General features: G+C 43.5%; 1 protein-coding gene across 5 annotated transcripts in view; it reads right to left on the bottom strand.

Annotated features, from left to right (window-relative positions):
* Positions 1 to 469: 469 nt before the first annotated feature.
* The window catches only part of ACTR3B (ARP3 actin related protein 3 homolog B), a 49,998-nt gene continuing 28,110 nt past the window's right edge, over positions 470 to 22,357 (bottom strand). For 4 of the 5 annotated variants that reach the window (XM_019508139.1, XM_019508141.1, XM_019508142.1 and 1 more), the window contains 4 exons: positions 17,927 to 18,019; positions 3,590 to 3,715; positions 2,065 to 2,148; positions 470 to 1,434 (listed from right to left, as the gene is read on the bottom strand). In XM_019508139.1, the coding sequence (XP_019363684.1) occupies positions 1,288 to 1,434; positions 2,065 to 2,148; positions 3,590 to 3,715; positions 17,927 to 18,019 (450 nt within the window). In that variant the 3' untranslated portion in view covers positions 470 to 1,287. Of the gene's footprint in view, positions 1,439 to 2,064; positions 2,149 to 3,589; positions 3,716 to 17,926; positions 18,020 to 22,357 lie in introns of all 5 variants that reach the window. The other variant, XM_019508140.1, reaches the window with a different exon arrangement.

Raw genomic sequence — 22,357 nt, 5'->3', positions numbered from 1 at the left:
CAGTGGCCCTGTGCATCTGGGTCAAAGCATCCACCTCTGTCTTCACAGTCTATTACAGAAGAGTCCAGTTGAAGAGCTTTTGCTAAAAGCTCTCCATCTCACATGTGGGAGCTAGAAGGAAGTAAGGCTGCCTTAGTAGAGGGTTTTTACCTCCAACCTTTATTTCTTCCAATTTTTCTTTGAGAGTTCAGAGTTGTTGACATTGTTGTTTGAGTATTATTCCCAAGATGATCCATTTACTTGATAAAGAGGTGACCTCAATTGACTGGAGTGGGATTCTTTGCTAAATTCTTGAGACCATAAATTGGTAACACGTCATCCTTCTAGATGCATTTAAAGTGGAAGTGATTTAAAATTACACCGCTGAATCTAAAGCTTACTCTGTGCTCATCATGTATGTAAATACATGCATTTTCTTGGCAAACAAAATATGGAGAAAGGAATTTGTAAACCAAGACTACAACATTTGTAAAGATGTCAACAGTTTATTTCACTGGTGCAAGGCAGCGTTTCATCCACCACTCACCAACACCAAAACAAAATGTCATCTTCTATAAAACACCGTCAAAAAAATTCAAACATAACAAAAAGTAAAATAGGCTGTATAAGCCTCACACAACACTGTAAGTTGCTTAAAGTTCATGTCACTCAAACAAAAACAAACCATTTTCTAGCACACATGGCTTTTTATTTTGGTCAGCAAGACACACCTGTACAACTTCAATATATGCCTCACACCTGGAAACTTGTCACATCACTCCATGATACTGATAGCTGTTCATGCTTAGAACCAGTCAAACTTACCAATATCATAAAATATAAAATAATATGAAAAACCATCCATTTATAAAGTAAGGCTCTGATCCTGCAATGTGAACTGTGAGCAGACACTTAAATCCATTCTGACTCCCACTAAAATCAATGGGGCTCCACACAGGCACAAAGATCTGGCCATAAAGATTCAATTGCAGGAACAAAGCCCAGGTGGAAAAGGCTTAAACGCTTTTTACTTTTCCCAAGGCAGTAAAACAACGCCATAATCTTCTAGACTTGACCTCAGTCGTGTTTGCACAGTCTCCTAAACAGAGACTGGCCTACTACCTAGAAGCTCACATTTAGGAAGAAAGAGGAATAGGCTTTGAAGTAGTCAGCACAGAAATGGCTTTTAATGAAATGAATCTGGGCTGTATGCAGTGTTGTAGTGCACTATGGTGACCCAAATGTTCCCAGGAGATGAACATCCACATCTTGCTTCAGTATTTACAATAACTGTCGTCTTCTTCCATTTCAGGAGTTTCTCCACCAGCAAGATATATGAATCGCTACTTCCATTAGACAAGCATTATGACATGACTCCAAAAACAGGATTATGACGACAAATACTAGGGCCATATTCTTCATAGTCTTTCTTGGTGTGACATACTTGAAAAAACTCTGGCTAAGAACAAATAAAAATAAATCAAGAACATACAAGTGCATAAAAATGTACCCAAAAAACCACATACATAAACCAATGAAATCATCTGTGAAACTGTTCTCCTGGAGTACAGCGTTACAATATGCCCTTATGCCTTTTAAAGCATAAAATAAGAGTTAATGGATGGCAGTCTTCTCCAAATAATTGATCTGCAGGCACTGCAGTAAAAAAGCCCACAGTTTGGAGCAATGAAAAATGCCCAATTTTCTTGTATTTTCTCTCTCAGGATTAAGAAACTAAAAATGAGGCTTTGTGTTCATAGAGTCTTTACTATTCTTAGAGCACTGACCTTAGTAATGTGGAAGATCCTATATTTAAGTTGTCAACTACACAACCACATGCAAATAGATCAAGCCTTATAGTCCTTACTCAAGCAGAGCTCCCATAAATTCAATAGAAGTTTTGCTCAAATAAAAACTGAAAAAAGTTTCCAGGATTTGGCTAAATCGATAATGTTCTAGTACAACACACATTATTTTGGATGTTAAAGTGAAAAGCATTTTAAACCTAATAACACTGATCAAAGATGACCAGCACTAGAAAATACATAGGGAAGGAAATTCAGAAAGAAGCTGATAAAGACATACTGTTGAAGCAAGCATGGAACCTCCAAACCAAACTGCATAACGCTGCATATGGTGTGTTATCACTTGAACTTCAACTGGTTTGGGCTAGAAAGTAAAGACAGAACAAGTTTAGTCAGTCAGTCATATGATTTTATTACTTGGCTACCCAGGATCAGCAGTGCACACGTTTTTAGTCAGGACAGGATGCTCCTGTGCATTCCTCTGCCTACACTAAGGGCTTGTCAATCCAACAGAGCTCCTCCTAGTATAGTTATGGAGGTCGGCTAGTCCAAACCCTTGCCTGAGGCAGGATCATCTCCATTCAAACTATCATAAACAAATCTAGTGTCTAGCCTTTTGGTAAAATTACAGCCAACCATTACATGACCACAAGGTATAACACCATACACATGACACGAGTAAAGCATGGGGACAATAGCAACCAGTGTCCTGCTCCTGTGAGGGTCATTAAAATATGCTCAAGATCCAGAAAAGAAGGCCATGCCCTCCCTCTACAGGAGGCAAAACCCTCAACAGTCCATACCAATCTGACCATGAGATAAAATAACCTTCCTGACTCCAAATATAGAAATAGGTCTTACTCTGTGCAGAAGGCTTAGACCCTCTAGCTAGGAACCTTTGGGTTTTAGTTCCAAGTGGAGCACTGGCACATCCCAGAAAAAACCCAATGATTCTGCAGGAGGTGGGAAAAAAACCCTAATGTGGCAATAGGAGGGGAATGTATGCCCACTTATGCCATATACTAAAGAAAGCTGCAGGAAAGCTGATGATGCATCTCTGTCCACCAGTAAATGCAGCTTTACCATCACTCTCTATCGAATTTCAATTTCAAAGAGAAAAGTGCCCTTGATTCCATTTCAAACACAGGTCTCATATAATGCAATATGATCTTTTGGGGCTGTACAATGAAGTATAAGGCTACCCACATACTGAGTGCTCAAACCCCAGTCCTTGGGCCATATCTGGCCTGTGGAGCCAAGTGACCCAGCCCACAGGGGCTCCCCAAGAGTCTGGAAATTTGGCAGCAGAGAAGTGGTGGTAGTTAACACTGCCTCTGCTCCCCACATTTCCAAGCCCCACAAGCCAAATGAAATGGCCCCATGCAGGGATCTGACTGGTGTGTGCAGGACTGGGGCAGCAGACCCAATCCAGCATATGCAGGGTCAGGAACCAATCCAGCGCACACCAGATCAGGCCCCAGCCCTGCACATGCCAGATCTGACCCACAGACCCACAGGATCCAAAGTTTGGTACCACTGGTATAAACAGGAACATCATTCACCAATTCTTTAACTCCGTAAGGTGCATCTCTACACTTGCCTTCTGCCTGACCTCAAACTAACAAGGCTACCTACCTTTCTCTCATCCTTCGTTACTGCAGATGTTAAACTCTACTTCTTACTCTTACTTGTCCAGTGTTATGCAGAAATTAAGTCTCCCACCAATTTGTCTGGTAGTTGCTTTCGGGTATTTGCACTCACTTCAGTTGTTTACATAACTGATAGCATTTCAGATTCTTGCCTACCTTTATCCGACCACCACTGAGTTCTTCACTAAGTCTCAATCTTGCATCCACTACTCTTTTCAAGTCCCTCTGTAGTCGACGTCCAAAGTCCCTGAACATTGTAGATCCTCCTGAAAGAACCACATTCTACAAAAAGACAAAAGAAACATGAATCTAAAAGAAGAGTTCAAAGTCAATTGCCAAGAAGCAAAAATTGTTCTGAAGCTCTCAAAATATACCAAACCCCTTAAGTATTACTTCATTTACATAACAGAGCATCAACTAGTACTTTCTTGTAGAAAAGTTACTTTATTGAACTGACTTCTGATTGTCAAACATGTTAAAAGTGCCGACTTTCATCTACATTTTCAGGGGTTTATGTAGAACATGCATTCAAAGAGAAAAATAGCCATTAAATGGCAAGTTGGTACTCTACCTATATAGTTTCATAGTTTCTACTTAACACATTTTTAAAGGGTTATTAACACAAGGCAGAAATAGCTGTGCAAAGGGCATGTCTACGCATTGCCCTGCAGAGAAGTAGCATAGATTTCATAGACATTAGGGCTGGAAGGGACCTCAGAAGATCGAGTCCAGGCCCCTGACCCAAGGGCAGGAAGTCAGCAGGGATCCCAGCAAGATAAACATCCAAATTTCTCTTGAAGGCATTCAAAGTAGGTGCTTGAACCACCTCCGATGGCAGGCTATTCCAGACCTTGGAGCCTCGGACAGTAAAGAAATTCTCTCTCATGTCCAGCTTGAAATGGTCTTGCAGTAGTTTATAACCGTTCAACCTCATCATCCCATGGGGCACTCTGGTGAACAATCGTTCCCCCGGATTCTGGTGGACACCCTTTATAAACTTATAGGTGGCCATCAGATCGCCCCTGAGCCTGCACTTTTCCAGGCTGAAGAGTCCCATGGCTCTCAGCCTGTCATCGTAAGGTCTGTTTTCCTGACCTTTAATCATGCACGTGGCTCTTCTCTGGACTCTCTCAAGTTTCTCCGCATCCTTTTTGAATTGTGGAGCCCAAAACTGGACGCAGTACTCCAGCTGCGGCCTCACCAAGGCCGAGTACAAGGGGAGAATGACGTCCCGGGATTTGCTTGAGAAGCATCAATGGATGCAAGCCAGCGTTTTGCTTGCTTTACTAGTCACAGCATCACACTGAAGGCTCGCATTCATCTTGTGATGATGACCCCCAAGTCCCTTTCATCTGTAGTGCTAGCCAGCATAGCACTGCCAAGCCTATAGGGATGCTGCTGGTTTTTCTTCCCAAGCAATGTGCTATGTCACTGTATGGCATGCTATGGCAACGTAGCGATCATGTGGGTCTACACATGATCACCAGCTACAGCAACGTAGTGGGGAAATCTAAGTGTGCGCTGCCCACATTGCACAGTAATCGTCCATACTGCACCGTGTTTTAGTACTTCCAAGAGGAAGTACTAAAACATGGTGATGTGTAGACACACTCAAAGGAGAGGAAATTCTACATCAAAAATTACTAGAGGAGGTACAGCATAAGAAATTTTATTCTTGGCATCAAATAAGACTGCTTTGAGGAGTCAGGATAACAAGTTACATAGTTAACTAACCAACCAACATTTTGGACCTAAACCTCCAAATACAGATACTGGTTAGTTTTGTGTCTCAAGACACTCATGCCAAAGAGAGGACAGACAATATATAAGAGAGGGGAAATGTTACAACATACCAAGCTCTTGTTTTCTTAAAAGTTTTCAAATTTGAAGGATGCCTAAACCACTACATGGTTGTATTATACTGTTCTGGCTGTTCAGGACCCTACTAAAATCCCACTGGTTTAACGCAACTGAGAAAATTCCAAATAATTCTAAATTCTTAATTTTAATTTTGCATGCATTTTCACCTACCATCCTGCATCATCAAAACTAACTACATGGTTTCAGTACTTGAGAATGTAGGTGTATAGGTGCCAAATAAAGGGCACCTATACACACGACAGAACTCTGCTCTGACATGTTTTAATTAGCATGCTTCAGAAGACTCAATTAATAGAGTCTGCTGCAAGTCTGCTGGAGTGTGCTAATTAGCCCCTCCGGCAGCCTTCACGTCATATGTATTCAGCGTCCCTGCATTTCAAAATGGTGGCGGGGCATCCCTGTGGCCATTCTGAAGCGTGGGATGCTGAATACACGAGACACTGTGGGCACTATAATTAGAGCTGCTCTGAGACCCACTCTAATTAAAGCGCCCCCTCAACTCCGGAGCACGTGTATAGATGCCCAAAATGCTGAAAATTTAAAACATTTCAAATCTAATGCAGCACTGAAGAGTGGCACAGCAAGTACCTAACAACCTGTGTAACCACTAGCCTGAAAATGAACAGAAACAAAGTCAGTCTCCATGTCCAGACTGCTGCAAATTGCAAACCAAGATGCCAATTAGTGCTAATTGCAAAAGTTTTTGTGCTGTGGATGCATGACCACATGAACTTTAACGAAGATCAGCAGCTCACTGGTCACAGTGATCAAAGTACAATCAGATAGTAACAGCTTTCTGACATCAGAGACCTAGCTTACTACTTCAGTTCCAGTCTAGAAGTGGCATGTCCCTTGGGTCTATACCAATCTTTGAGTAATCTACTCATCACGTAGACAATTTTTTATAAAGCAATGAACTCCATGACATCTGTAACAAGTATTCACACTTGCAAAGTGTTGAACTGCTTGACTGTTGAATAATCAATAGCAAGAAAAATTGTGATTTGACTTGTTAAATGAAACAAGAATAGCTTGCTTCTCCATTTATGTTCATCTGTGTATTTCTCACAAAACCCTGTAATAACAGAAAGAGGAATGTACTGGAGTTCATTCATATTCATCTTAAATGAAGTAGCCAAGAATATGCTAAGACAGCAAAAAGGGAGTTGCAAAAAAAACCAAAAATGCAGAAATAAAGCAATTCCCAAATAGGTGGGAAAAGAACTTGATCTGCAACTAAAACAAAAACATCTAGAGGCACCAAGCTGAGATATGGATAAATAAAGTAAGTCCTCTCTTTCCAGACCCATCCATCAGTGCCTCAGATGGCTTGAACATGCTGCATGCTTAATATGTAAATAAAAATTGTTAGGTGTATTAAAAAAAATCCACGAGCCATATGAAAAACAATTAAGAATATGTCATCAAAATGTACTGTCTGGAGATAATGAACACAGCATAGAGAGGGATAACATTAATTCTATCCCAGTCTTCATGAACTTAAACTTTAGGTATATGGGATTCAATTTAAAGTTATATTGCTACCACTTAAAAAATGTCCAAGTCTCATGTAGACTTTTCCTAGAATGAAAGTTAAAATGTGCAAATGTAAAGTTAAATATCTTCCTACTGTAACCATTAAATTTAAATACATCCAACTTGGATATAGTTTAACAAATCTCAGAAATACTTCGCATTGACTGACCACTGATAAGCTGCTGGGGAGATAAGATCATGTCAAAGTATATCTGGAGTCAAATCAAGATTTCCTGCCGTACCCAAGGTACGTTTAAATTTGCTCTGCACTATATATTGCAGTCATCATTCGTTCACACCTGCTTGTATATAATCAGTAAATCTCACAGGTTATTATCAAGGCTGGGCCAAACTTGAAACAGTCCTTGCTCAGAGACACCTATGTATGTTCACATCTCGTTTAGAACCAATTGTGCAAACCCAGTAGATACAAGTTTCTTCAAAGAAACCAACAATCAAAAGCGTTCTTAATGCACCATGGGGTTTTTTTTCTTTTTACATGCCCCTAAATTCATTTTCATCCAAAAAGCAACGAATGTCAGCTGTTCAGAAAAAATAAAAACAAAACAAAAAAATACAAACAGAAAAAAGTGTTTGGAACATTTTACCAAATGGAGCTTAACTTCGTGTCCTTGAACCACTGCATAATTAATGCTTAAGGCAGGGCAAAGCAGACTTCTCTATGATTTTTTATGACTCCAGACTTTTTTATAGGTTATGCCTTCTGTAACGTATACATCCCCAAGGTAATTTCAGCTTGCTAGCTCAGGTACCGGTAGCAGTCTACCAGTAGCAGCACAGAGTTCAGAGAAAGCTAATGGATCAAGTATTTACCAGGCTCCTAAAACATCTTTTGCAGGCCATACTGAGCTTTGTGCTGCCACCGTTAGCCTGCTACCAAGAACTAAGCCAGTTCATTTAAAACTAGTTTCTACAACCACCACACCAGCAATAAAATAGACAAAACCCAAGCGCCATCTCACCTGTTCTTCATAATAATAAAGAGAGGCACAATACATCACAGCATGTAACCACAGCATGTCATCAGCTGGGATCCGGATTTTTAGTTCACTACGGAAAAACACGAATTTTCTCCTTCAACGGAGAAAAATATGAATTTTCTCTTTTAAAGGAGAAAATTGTGGATTTCTCCCTTAAAGGAGAAAAATGCAGGAAACCACAGGTTTCCCTTTGCAGGCTGGCCAAGTTCTAGCCTGCAAGGGGCTGCAGGGAGCTCGAGGAGAGCGATCAGAGGCAGGGGGGCACCATGTGCACATCCACGTGGCAGCCAGGCAACAGTGGAGAGCTATGTCTATGGGGGGGTGGGGAGGGGGCAAGGGGCACAGGCCACACAAGAAGAGGAGAGGAGAGGAAAGGGCATGGGCACTGGCACCCCCTCCCCACAAGATTTCTGCACCCACAGTGGGGTGTGAGGCTGCAGCCTGGCCGGACCAGCTCTAGACAGGAGCTGCCTCCACGGCCACGGCTGCCAAAGAAAGGCTCCGCTTGCCCACTTGGCAGCAGTGAGGGGCAATTTCGCACAACCATCGCTGCCACTTATGCACCTCACCTCCAGCACCGAGTCCTACCCTCTGGGCTGTGGAAGCAGCTCTTGCTTGGAGCTGATCCAGTCTGAATGCAACCCTACACTCGCTGCGGGTGCAGAAATCTCGGTGGTCATGTTCCCCCCCACCGCACAGCCTGTCCTCCACACCTTTCCTACACACCCACTCCCTACCTCATACAAAGAGGGGCTGGGGGCAGGGGGCAGCAGGCCAGGAGTGAGGGGCACCAGCACAGCTGGAAGGAGGACTGTGGGTCAGGAGTGAAGGGCACCGGCAGAGCCATGAAGCTGTGGGTCAGGTATAAAGGGCAATCACATGGACAGTAGCAGGGTACCAGCATATCGGGGCTGCTCAGCGCCACGAAGCGGGGTGAGTGAAAGGGGTAGGGGAGGCTCAGATTTTCCATGATAAAAATCCAAAATCAAATTCCAACATTTATAGGTATTTTGCACTTAGAGTGATTGAGGCACTGGTAGGCTTCCAAACAGTTTTAAAATTGTAAATATATCAATAAAACGTGTTCAGCTGATTTTAGAGAGAGAGAGGCATTTCATTTTAACTGCAGAAAAACACGGATTTTGGGGGTCTAAAATAACAGAAACTGCAATTTTTATCAGAAAATTTGCAATTTTTAAACAGAGAAAATCAAGACCCCTGGTCATCACTAATAGTACAGTTTGATTAAAGACTCTAATCAACAGGTAGGATCATTCAAGATATTATCAAAAAGTCAATTTAAGGTGTCAGCAACTTCTGAGATGATACAATATCAATTTAGCTCAGGTCTAACTGATAGGTTACACTGTTCACACTATGGAATTGCCTGAATTTTACATTACATCCCATACCAGTTACCATCCGTGGGTTTTGGGGTATAGCCTCTCAATACAATTCATTCACACATTTTTAATAGAAAGGGTGTAAACAATGCAGTAGGATGATGTATTTTTTTTTCATTAAAATAAAAGCTGTGGTCAAATGCTAGCTGGATCATGAACTAAAATGGGTATTGCTTAATCCTATCACCCCTTAGCCTGACAAAGAATCTGGCATAACCAGCCACACACAAAAGTCCAAGAAAGCATGGGGAAGTCAAGACAGGGCACATCTATGTAAGACAGTGAGGAGTAGACCAATTAGCTCCTCAGAAAAACATCTTGTGTCTACACGTGCGACCCTATTAGACCACAAGAAACTAAGGATTGTATTGTATTCATAAGTACTACTCTGCTGTGGAGTTATTTTACTCTGCAACACCACACGTGTAGACACTGATGCAGCTGACTGAGGCACGAGGGTACTTCAGTCAGCAAATGTAGATGTACCCACAGAGACTTTACATACATTTGGCCTGGAACAGGTCTCCATCATCATTAACTTCAGCAGTCAAAAGCAGATTCAGTTTGGTTGTAAGCACATATTTCACACACCAATATGGGAGTTTGTGTCAGAATCCTTGAAAAAGAGGGCTGAAAGGTGCCTCAAGAGGTCACTTATTCCATCCTATTCCCAACCTTTGTCTAAACCAGGGGTCAGCAACACCTGGCACACATGCCATTAGTGGCATGCAGAGACATTTTCCTGGCACACAGGGAGGCACACAAAGAAATTTTTTCTTTTTTCTTTTTTTTTTTTTTAAGTTGCTGCTCCGGGCTCTCCTGTGCAGCCACAAGTCCCAGCGCCGCGGCAGGCACCAGGGCAGAGCCAGAAGAACGCAGGCAGGGAGGCTGTCTGTGCTCTACTGTCCCTGCCCCACGCTCCCAGGCTGCACCCTCCAGCCCGGCTGGCCCCTGGTAGAAGCTGCCCAGGCAGGCAGATGCTCTGTCCCATTCGGGGCAGCACTGAGGTGCCGAGTGCTGGAGCCGGGTGGTTGGACAGGGTCTGGGCAGCGTGAGGGGAGGCACCGCGGGCAGTCGGGTCCTTAGGAAGGGGGGTGGGGCTGGGCGGGAAGTGGGGGTGGCCCCGGGGCTCTGCAGGCTCGAGCTGTGGTAGGTGGGCAGGCAGGGGTGCCCAGCGGCACCCGTGGTGGGGCCTGGCCCGGCCCACAGAGCTCTTTAGGGATGGGCCGCAGCCGCCCTGCACATGTAGGGATGCTGCCTGGCTGGGGCAGGACGCCAGGCTCGAGAGGCTTCCCTCTCCAGGATCAGCCTCCCTGCACATTGGGCACACTGTAGGCAGGGCAGAGCCATCCCCAGTGCTGGGGCCTGGCCACAGGAGCCCCCTGGAGCCTAGGAACAGCCACTGTGGCTGCCTCAGCCCGCCTGGGTCCTGGCCTTGCCTGCCCACAGCTCCCCTCAAGGGGCCAGGGCTGGGGCAGGCACTGCACAGAGCCGCTGTGCTGCAGGCTCCCGGCTGGCTCGGCCCTGAGCACCAGCTGTGGCAGCTGTTCCCAAAGCCTGGGGAACAGCCTGTGGCTGCAGCTCCCACTCCCACTGTACCCAGCACACACATACACCAAGCAGGAGCCCCCTGAGCCCGGTGTCCTGCCCCAGCCAGGCAGCGTCCCTTTGTGGGCAGGGTGGCTGCGCCCCATCCCGCGGAGCTGCTCAGGCTGGCTGGGCCCCACCTCTGGTGCTAGTGGGCCCCCGACTGCGGCCTGAGTAGCAGAGCCCTGGGGCAGCTCCCGCTCCCCGCCTGACACCAGCTCTCTATTTACTATAAAAAAAAATAAAATTAAAAAAAAAGCAACATTAATGATTATTAATAGTATTAATACTGCAAACAGTTACAACTGCAAATTGAAAATAACTTCAAATCTAACAATTAAACTGGGAACCACTGTGATACACATTCTCTTCATTTGTAACTCACAGATTTTCATATTTGGTTACTGGACATTCCAGACTTCCACGGTATGATAGTCAGACAGTGCCACCTACCTTTCATTCCATGCATTTTTAAGCCACATTCATAAAGTGTTTGAAAATAGCTTGAACTTTTATAAAACTTCAGGAAAAAAAAATTAATCACCACCCAAAGTCTTTATTTAAGCCTGTACACCCTTATACCATTCCATACAAGCAAAACTCTCCTTTGGCATGTACCATAGATATAGATAAGGTATCTACAGCTTAGGAGAACATGACTCACATTCAGATGCAAATATCTTATTAGACACACAGTTAGGTATTAGAATAATAATTCATTTAGGAGGTGGGAGGTCTACAGCTGAAATCTGACAACAGAACTTGGACTCGCATATACTCCAAATCCTCTAAAGCAGCAACAGGGAAAAGTTGTATCCTGAAACTCCATTTTCCAATTTAAACTAAGACATTAAACTAAGTTCACTGTTGCCATCTCATTTGCTGGCCCAAGTAGAAATTTAAGACAAAATATTTTTTTAAAGGAGATGGCTGGTAACCTCAGAATCCTGGCTGAATTTGTGTTATTCCTCCCATAACAAGCCCTGTGATAACATCCATGGCTACAGGTGGACTCACAAATATTGGCCACTGTCCAGACAATTTTTTAGGAGTTATTTAAGAAGGTTTGATACTTTCACTATTAAAACTATTTAAAACTAGATTTAATTCACTACATCTAAATAGAGGTGCACGAATAAAGATTTTCTTGGCCGATACCGATACCTGCTTATTCACCAGGCATATCAGCTGATACTGATCTGATAACCAATTTACAAGAATGTAACCAAGCAGCATGGACAGCAGTTCGCTGCAGGTAAGGCTGAGGGAAAAAAAGGGTGTGGGGTGCAAATAAAGGCCCTCACGGTGAGGGAGGGAATGGGGCAGAGGCAGGGACTAAGGGCGCTGCACAGCCGGGGCAGTGAATGGGGCCCTGGGACCAGGGCAGGGAGTGGGATGGAGCCGCAGGTGGCTCGTCCAGGAGATCAGTGTCTCAGCGCTTAAAAATGGCAGCAGGGGCACTTGAACTAAAGCTTGTCAAATGAGCTTTAGTTCAAGTGCAGCTGTCACCCTTTTTAAGCGCAGGGATGCTTTTAGGAGCAGAGTTAAGTAGGGTGAGGGCAGATGCAAGCTGCTTGCTGCAAGCTTGGGGTTCTCTGCCCTGCTGCCTTTGCCCCAGAAGCCCCATACTGACCATACCATGTCCCCTGCTGCCCAGCAGTGGGAGCCACAACTCATCGCTGCTACTCCTACCAGGAAGACAGGGGACTCGCAGCCAGCATGCAGCTTCCAGGGCAAAGGCAGCAGGGTGGACATCCCCGAGCCCGCAGCAGGCAGCCTGCATCCACCCTTGCCCCGTGCACCCATCTGGTGGGCCACATGCTACTCAGGCCTCCCCTAGTGATGCACACAGCAGTAGAGAGCCACCTTCCCCGGACAAGCCTCCCACGGCTCTGTTCTGCTCTCCACCCTGGCCCCAGGTCCCATATATTGCCCTGGCTGGGCAGAGTCCCAGCCCCACTCCCTCCCTCACCGTGGGGACCTCAACTGACATCCCTGTGCCCCTTCTCCTCCACAAACTTACTGCAGGGACATGCTCTCCACAATGCCTGGCTGTATTCCTGGCCACGTGCAGATGTGCACATGCCATGTGGTGTCCAGGGGCCCTCAGCCAGAAGGTGTATTATGTTTATCGGTAACATTATTGGCCACACCAGCCAAAAAAAGGCTGATAGTCAATAATGTTAATTTTCCTTTTATCGGTGCCAATCTGATATGGCACCAATATATAATCGGTACACCTTTACATTTAAACACTTTTTTCAAAAAGTCTTTGAGTTGTTGCTGGCAATATTAATCCCCTCAGGCATCCTGAGCATTTTTCTTCAAACCCCTCCTTCCTCACACTTGCTATTACTAGTTGAGAATGAAGAGAGGCTGATAAAAGTAGTAAATGATAAGGATAGCAACCACACTACATTTGCAACCCTTCCTATTGGCCAAGATGGGCAGATATCGGAGTTGGTAATACAACCTTGGTCATCTTATACTGCTTCAAATTAAACTATGGCAATCAAGAAAACTGGGGGAGGATTGAAGAAGAATAGATTAAAAAAAACAGAACAAGAGATGAAAGGGATCAAATAATCAAGTCGGAATGATGGCACAGTGAATTTCTGCAGCCAACATAAACTGAAATATTATTTAAAGCAAAGAAGTTCTAAAAGAATGAAACAAGACCACGGTGCCCATCTGTGCAATTACGATAACTCTATCCATAATTGCACCACCTGCCTGGGATGTTTGACCTTTGCTCTCTTAACAACACTCAGACAGCATATTAAGAAAGTCTTGGTGTGCAATAAATAAGGTGAGCTCCAGTTTTAAGTCCTCATAAAGCATTTTCAGCTAAATAAAGGTAATCTCTGGAAACATCTGAGACTAACAGTCGTCTAGCACTAATCTCTGTAGAGGCCACATTATTACCAACAAAGATCACAAGAGGCAAGTCAGCCTGTAAAAGTGGAGATGGTTTTCAACTCTGATGTAGCCAGAATGTCCATTAGGTCTTATAAAACTAAGGGAAGTAAGAGGATTTAATAACTTAGCAACTCAGGGAAAGAATTCTCTCTGCAGAACCTAAGTCAAGTTCCTCCCTACTTCACTTGTTTCCCTCTGGCTAACATCCTTAATAGAAGCTATTATGATTTTGAAGTCAATCCTGGTAAGGAACAGGTAAAGGAAACAGAGCAGGAAAAACACGAGGGGGGAGGGAAACAGTGAAAGTCAGCTAAAATATCAATTATACAACAGTTGCAGGGCAGGAACAATCTTGAACCCCTCCTTAAGTAGACCTGGGAAGACTGACCATTCTGTTGCATCCAAACTCAAGTTTCACTCTCAGGCTTCCATCCCTGGGTGAGCTGTCCCATTGTGCCCTTCTTCGGCAATCCCTCACTGTCGAGGATGATTGTCTTATCTGTATGTCCGAAGATGGCTGATGAGGCCTATCTGGGATCAAGAGACTACTGCAGCTTGGAGGTGCGTTTCCATGTGGGGTGGGTGGCACTGGATTCTTGATTTAGTCCACAATGCATTGTTTCTGCTTCTCCCACTTTTCCATCTCCTGCTGTTGTCGTGAGGTTTCAAAGTACAGAGATCCCTGCAGCAGACTCTTCCTCCATTTGGGGCAGCCCTGGGCAATAGTCTTCTATAAGTGGACATTGATGTGCGTTTTCTTAAGTTGGTGTTGAGGATACCCCTGAAACGCCTTCTCTGCCTTCCTCTTGATTGCATGCATTGGCTGAGCTAGAAGAATATAAAACTTGCTTTGGGAGTCTGAAATAAGACATCCAGATGACATGGCCAATCCAACAAAGTTGATGTTGGATGATCATCGCCTCAATACTCATGGTGTTTGCTTACAGTAGGATGCTAACGGTGGTGCACCTGTCTTCCCACTGGATTCAGAGAATCTTCCGCAGACAGTGTTGATGGTACTTCTTGAACAACTTTAGATTTCTCCTATATACTCTCCATGTCTTGGCTCCATACAGCAACGTGGAGATCACAACTGCTTGATAAACCAGCTTGGTTTCAGATCTAATGTAATGATTTTCAAGCACCACTTCTTCAGATGTCCAAAGGCTACACTTGCACATTTGAGGCGAAGTTGGATTTCTTCATCCATATCAACCTTCTGTGAGAGATGGCTTCCAAGGTACAGGAATTACTCAACTTTTTCATTTCACTGTGGATCTGAATTACTGGAACTGAGAACTGTTCATTAGGAACTTGTTGATGGAGGACCTTCATCTTCTGAATGTTAAGTGCCAGTCCCGTTTTCTTGTATGCCTCGGTAAAAACGTCAATGGGTGGTTGAAGGTCTGCTTCTGAGTAAGAACACACTACAAAATCATCAGCATATTGGAGCTCAATGATTGAGGTCTGAGTGTTCTTGGTTTTGACTCAGAGTTGCCTGAGGTTAAACAGCTTACCATCCACTCGGTAGTTTAGCTTTGCTCTGACTAGAAGCTTGTTAGCGGTCAGATGTAGCATCATGGTAAAAAATATTAAGGAGAGTGTTGAAGCAATGATGCAGCCTTGCATAACTCCCATTTTAACCTCAAAGAGATCTGTGATAGATCCATTAGTGAGAACCACCGCTCACATACCATCATGGAGCAGGCAGAGAATGGTGACAAATTTCAGCAGGCCTCCATACTTCAGATCCTCCGCAAGCTTCTTGGCTGACAGAGTCAAAAGCTTTTGTGAGGCCAAAGAAGGCCATGTAGAGAGGCTTATGTGGTTCCTGGCATTCCTCCTGCAGCTGGCAAGCTCTGATCATCATGTCATTTGTGCCTCTTGATGCCCTAAACCCAAACTGCGATTCTGGAAGGAGCTCTTCAGCAAGTGGAAGGAGATGGTGGAAGAGGGTTCTCGCAAATATCTTTTCTGGGGTGGTCACCCAGGTGATTCCTCCTCTGCAGTTTCCACAGCCAGACTTGTCTCTTTTCTTGAAGACTGTCACAATCATAGCATCTGGGATTTCCACATCATTCCAGATCCTTAATGCAAGCTCCTCTCCTACCTGTTTGAGGATTTCAACGGGGATTCCATCAGCTCCAGATGTCTTGTTCTTCATCTGCTTAATGGCTTACCCCATGTCAACAAGGGTTGGAGGGATTCCAATATCATCTCTGACTGCATGTTGCAGGATGGAGTTGAGAACACTCGTCAACAGCAAAATCTCTTCTGAGGTCTTCAAAATGCTCCTTCCAAGGCATTGATAGCTCCCCTTGCCATGATCAGGTCTCCTCCTCCCTTATGTCTCAAGAGGGTTAGTCCTTAAGTGCTCAGAACATAGACGGCTTTGGTGGCACTGAAGAAACCGCACATATCATGGATGTCAGCAAGATGTTGAGTCTCCTTCGCCTTATCTTCCCACCATTTGATCTTCATATCGCAAGTCCTCCTTTGGACCTCTGCCTTGGTTTGTTGGAGATTCAATTTCTTTTGCTTGGAGTTGGTATCATTTTGCCAAGCACAAAAGGCCTTCTGCTTGCCTTGGATCTCCTGGTTGTTCTCATCAAACCAGTCTTGATTTTTCCTGGCAGAGAATCCAAGCATCTCTTCACAAGCACTGATTATAGTAGCCTCCACATGGTGCTGATAAAAAGATGCTTCTTCCACATTGGTCTGAAGGCACAATGTATGCAAGCATTGTGCCTCAAGACTAATGTGGAAGAAGCATCTTTTTATCAATCATCCCTAAGACTACTGCCTTTTGAAAGGGATTCAAAGAGCAGAACAGCAAGTGCAAATCATCTCAACCAAAATGGAAATACTTGTGTATAATGGTGAATTGGAGCAAAGAGAAACAACAAATATAAGGAATTGCACACAGAGTCCATAGGGGACATCCTATGTGAATCTGAACTACTGCATTTAACATCTGTACAACAATCAAAGCCATCAGCAGCCTTAAGATCTAACTGAGTTCAAAGGTCTGCTAAGTACCAACCCTACTCTACCAACTGTCTCTAGCACCATGTCATACATACAACCACTGAAAAATTCAACATTTCAGTGCAACTGAAACCCTGAATACCACCTCTCATTTGGCACCTACAAGAAATACATTCAAGATCAACAATGAAAAGTCAAACCTCCTTTTTACAAAACTCACAAAAGAAAACTCATCATCTTTTACATGAGTAAAACAAACCAGTGATGTAGCCTTTTATCATTATTTACACTACTGAAGAGGCATAAAACAGAACAGTAAAAGATGCCCTTCCAATCTTAAGAAAAAGTTCACTGCAAGCACACACCTTAAATCCAGAAAAAGTATCCACAGTACTGTAGCTACGGGTGTGCTGATCCGCACCTCCACTTTCATATGCTAGTAAATTGGTGACTGATGTGACTTCTTTGGCTGAGGCCTGATCTGCATGCACAGGGTTAATCAGCTCGGAAGCTATTCTTAGCTAGCTTAGAAATCTTTTTGTTCGTACATTAAATCCATAATGGAAGAATAACATGAAATATTAAATGCTAGTCAGATCAATATTTTTTATTATTTATGTATTTTAACCCCTGTTTCAGGATGTCGCTGTGGGGGCTTTAAGAGTGGGAGCAAGGGGGAAGAGGGGGCAGGGAGTAACAAGAGGCAAGATTACCACACAATACAGACCTTAAAACCAAAGTACAAGGGGAAGTTACTAGTGGAAGTTACTATAGGAGTACCCTCAGATATGGGAACAGTCTGGAAGCCTGGACGAAAACAAAATAAGAATTTAAATTATAATCCCAGCTCTGATACAGATTCCACCGGTTGCTTGGGCAAGTTACTTAACCTCACTCCATTAGTTCCTAAGAGACAACACTTACTTAATTCATATGACTGTTGGGCAGATTCAACTGCTTTAAAAATCAAAGCAGTAGGTAATAAGCTGCATTTCACTGTGAAATATGATTTATTTGACTTCCACAAGGAGTTTATTTCTAGTCACACTTTGATACAGAGCTTACACATCTCATGCCAGAGAGCAATGATATCTGCATATTTAAATAGTTCGTGAGGTGACCCTGGACTTCTAATTTTCAGGCCAAGTTACTTAAGTCTTAACCTAAAAGGACCATACCTTATATAATGGACGACGAACATCAATGGGACAGTTCTGTATAACTTCATCAACTACATCCGAAATGGATTCCATAAAATCTGGATTAGCAAACTAAATCAAAGTAGAAAACAGACACTCAGATTACACATTGGCAGGGCAGGGCAAAGAAGAGAAGAGACAATGCAGGTGACAGGACCCTAAAGAGTTTATTTGCATGAATATGTTGCACCTAGGGATGTGAAAGATTAAATGGTAAATAGACTTATACTATTAATGCATTAGTTAACGTTTAGTGCCAGATGCAGTCTGGCGGAGAAGGCAAGTGGCACAGTGCCCCAGGAAAGCACCAAGTCGCAACATGTGGCTCTGCTGCCCTCTCCCTGCTGTGAACTGCTGACTTAGGACGGAGAAGAAGGGGAAGAGAGGGAGGAAGGGACACATGGGTGCTAGTGTTATCAGTTAAAAGATGAACTGATAATTAGAAGAGTTGAAATGAGTAATTATTTAAAGTATATTTACATCCCTGGTTGCACCAGCATTTCTATGCTAAGAAAAAAATTAATTGGGACTGCAGGTACTTCTGCTTATGGAATACGTTATGTAGTGACCAAAATAAAATTCCTTTTGGGAAGCAAAATAACATTACCGTTGTGCTATAAAACATTCTCCTGACGTACTGAAACACAGGCTTCACAGCACTTTCCACATCCCTCCATAAATTCCTATTTGCCTGTTGTAACTCCAAATCATTCATTTCACTGTCAGAAACTGATGTACTAAAGGTTGTATATTTGGTAGTTGTGCATATATACAATGTTCTCAACCATGTACAGTTTATATATATTTTAGGAAGTACTGTAAAAAAATTGTCAAAGTTTAAGCAGAACAGTGAATGAGAATCCAAAGAAATGAAGTTACCACATCCAAGGTTGAAGCAAAATTCATATTTTAAACATATTGCAGCAAGGGGAATCAGACAATCTCCTCCCCAGAATACCTACATAACTAGCATATGGATTTGAAAGCCTAGTAAGAAGGATATTTTAATAAATCTGTAAAGTCAAGGATGGTAGGATGGTACCAGGTAAGTGAACAGAAAAAAAAATATAGTACTCATGTTTAATAAAGGAAAAGAAAAAGTGACCTGGAAAAATCACAGGCCTGTTAAATCTGGACCTAAATGGTATGCAAGGCTTTAGAATATATTTGAAGAAAAGAACTTTAACATGGAGACACAGGCAGAAGGTCGGGGCTAACAGGGCTTAGCCCCCACCAAATGCTGCTCCACTGCTCCAGTCCCACCACCACGCCCCACCACTGTCTCACTGCACCGTGTCCCTGTCACAGCGCTGTGGGAGGGAGGGACAGCCCCACACTACCCTGCACTGCACCCCCAGGCCCTCCAAATAATATTTTCTCTTGTCATTACTGCATGGAGGCAAGTGAGAAAAAATAAATTAAATGCAAGATGGGCTTACCAAAGGTAGATTGTACCAAAGAAGCAGCTGATAACTGATATTCTAGACAAGAGGACTGCCATATATCAAACCTACCACGACTTCAATAAAGCATTTGATATGATGCTCTGGGGAAAGTTATTAATCTGGAGAAGATAGGAATTAGTCCAAAACCATGAGGTGGGTAAGGAACAGTATAAAAGGGAGATTACAATTGATTGTGTTGAAAATGAAATTAGATTAGAGGGCAGTTACTACTGGAGTTCCTTAAGGACTGGTTTTGGAACTAAATTTATTTTCGTTTAGAAACTTGGCAAAAATAGTAGCCTGAAGTTGGAATCCGCTGTCAATACGGAAAAGGATCACAGAATAAAAAAGAATGATATATAACCTCGACGCCTGAGCTAGAGCTGAAATTTAACTGTACAAAGTGTGAGGTCCCACATTTAATAAGAGTTTCTGGTATAAAATGGTGGCTCAACAGCTGAAAAGGACATTAACAGAGAAAGACCTTGGTGTATTAATCATCCTGTGACAAACTATAAGCTATAAATGTAACACGGTCATTAAAAAGGCAAATGCAATACTAGAACTCATCAGGTATTTCCTATTTAGAGATAGGAAGATATTAAAATGATTAAACACAACACTGGTAAGAGCTACTCTGGAGTACTGTGTATAATTCTCGTCACACACCTTCTAAAAAATACCTTTGAAACTGGAATAGGGCTAGTAGCATGATCAGGAGAATGGAGAGCCAATTTGACATGAGACTAAGAGAGCTTGGATTGCTTGGTCTAGCACAGTGGTTTTCAACCTGTGGTCCGTGGACCCTTCGGGGGTCCACAGACTGTCTAAGGAGTCCATGAAAAATGACTATGATCAATCAAAAGTATGTGACTACCCACACTTAACAATTCAAAGGAGTCTGCACCGCCATTCAAAATTTCCAAAGAGGTCCTGCACCTCCATTTGACGTTTTCAGGGGTCTACAAATCAAAAAAGGTTGAAAGCCACTGGTTTAGCACAATATTGGCCAAGGTAGAATGCGACAGCTTTCTGTAAGCAGACTGGGAAGTAAATACCAAGAAGGAGAGGCAGGAGGAGGGGAGAGAGCTATTTAAACTAAAGGTTAACGCTGGCACAAGAATAAATAGGATATACATTTAAAGCAGACATGATAAAATTTAGACAACAAATGAGAAGGTGCAAGTCAAAAAGGTTCTAAAATAGGAACAGAACAAAGGCGGCAAGAAACACAGCCTTTTTCTAAGGTGGGGCTTGATAAAAATTTAGGAAGATTATATATGCGGTCACTTGTGACAGCAAGGGGCTTAGTACGCAGGAAGCCCTTTCTAATACCATGTTCCCACATATAAATAGGTGCAACTCTCTCAACTGAACCACTTGCTGGTTTCCATAATGATAAAAGTGATCTCCAAGGTATCACCCAATTTCTAACTTCAAGGCATCATCAGGAAGCTGCTAGACTAGTCACAGCTGGGGCTGGATTCAACTGTCCTAAAAGGTGCCAGCTACCCTATCACAGTGATATTCATCTGTAATGGGAATGGCCAAATGATGGCTTGAAAGCTGCATGCGGCTCCCAAGCATATTAAATGTGTTTCCAGAAGAAAGTAGTAGGCAACTGTCGATCCTATGGATCATGGTTCATTAGTGACAGAGGATGGATCTTTAGTGACAGAGGATGCAGAAAAGACTGAAGTATTCAAAGCCTTTTTCAGCTCACTCTTCACAGGCAAGGTCAGCTCCCAGTTTGGGGAGGAGGCGAGCAGCCTTCAGTGACAGAAGGGCAAGTTAGGTACTATTTAGAAAAGCTGAACATATACAAGTCCATGGGGCCAGACTGAATGCACCCAAAGGTACTGAGGGAGTTGGCCAATATGACTGCAGAGCCACTGGCCAGCGTCTTTGAAAACTCATGGAGATTGAGAGGGGTCCCAGATGATTGAAAAAGGGCAAATATAGTGCCCACATTTAAGAAAGGGAAAAAGGAAGATCCAGGGAACTACCAACCAGTCAGCCTCACCTCAGTCCCTGGAAAAATCATGGAGCAGATCCTCAAGAAGTCCATTTCTAGGCCCTTGGAAGTGATCAGAAACAATCAGCATGGATTCACCAAGGACAAGTCATGCCTGACCAACTTGATTCCTTCTACGATAAGATGACTGGCTCTGTGAATGAAGACAGACCAGTGGATGTGGTTTTAGCAAGGCTCGATTTTTAGCAAGGCTTTTACTTAGATCTCCCACAACGTTCTTGCAAGCAAGCTGAAGAAGTACAGATTAGATGAATGGACTGTAAGGTGGACAGAAAGCTGGCTGGATCATCAGGCTCAACAGGTAGTGATCATTGCCTCAAGGTCTAGTTGGCACCCAGTCCTGGAGCCAGTTTTGTTCAATATCTTTATCAATGACCTGGAAGATGGCACAGAGGGCACCCTCAGCAAGTCTGCAGATAACACCAAGCTACCAATCCTAGGGTTAGGATTCAGAGAGACCGAGACAAATTGTAGGATTGGACCAAAAGACATCTCATGAGGTTCAATAAAGACAAGTGCAAAGTCCTGCACTTAGGACGGAACAATCCCGTGTATCGCTTTAGGCTGGAGACTGACTGGCTGGGCAGCAGCTCTGCAGAAAAGGACCTGGGGGTCACACTGGACAGTAAGCTGAATATGAGCCAACCATGTGCCCTTGTTGCCAAGACAGCTAATGGCATACTGGGCTGCACTGGTAGGGCTGTTGCCAGCAGATCAAGGAAAGTGATTCTTCCCCTATATGCAGCACTAGTGAGGCCACATTTGGAGTACTATGTCTCCACTTTAGAAAGGATGTGTACAAATTGGAGAGAGTCCAGCAGAGGGCAACAAAAATGGTTAGGGGGCTGGAGCACATGACTTCTGGGGAGAGGCTGAGGGAACTGGGCTTTTTTAGTCTAGAGAAGAAAAGACCGGGGGTGAGGGAGGGAG

The sequence above is a fragment of the Gavialis gangeticus genome, unplaced genomic scaffold, assembly GCF_001723915.1.
Source record: "Gavialis gangeticus isolate Ggan-Ray unplaced genomic scaffold, GavGan_comp1, whole genome shotgun sequence".
NCBI classification, from domain to species: domain Eukaryota; kingdom Metazoa; phylum Chordata; order Crocodylia; family Gavialidae; genus Gavialis; species Gavialis gangeticus.
This window is presented reverse-complemented; position numbering and strand designations above follow the sequence as displayed.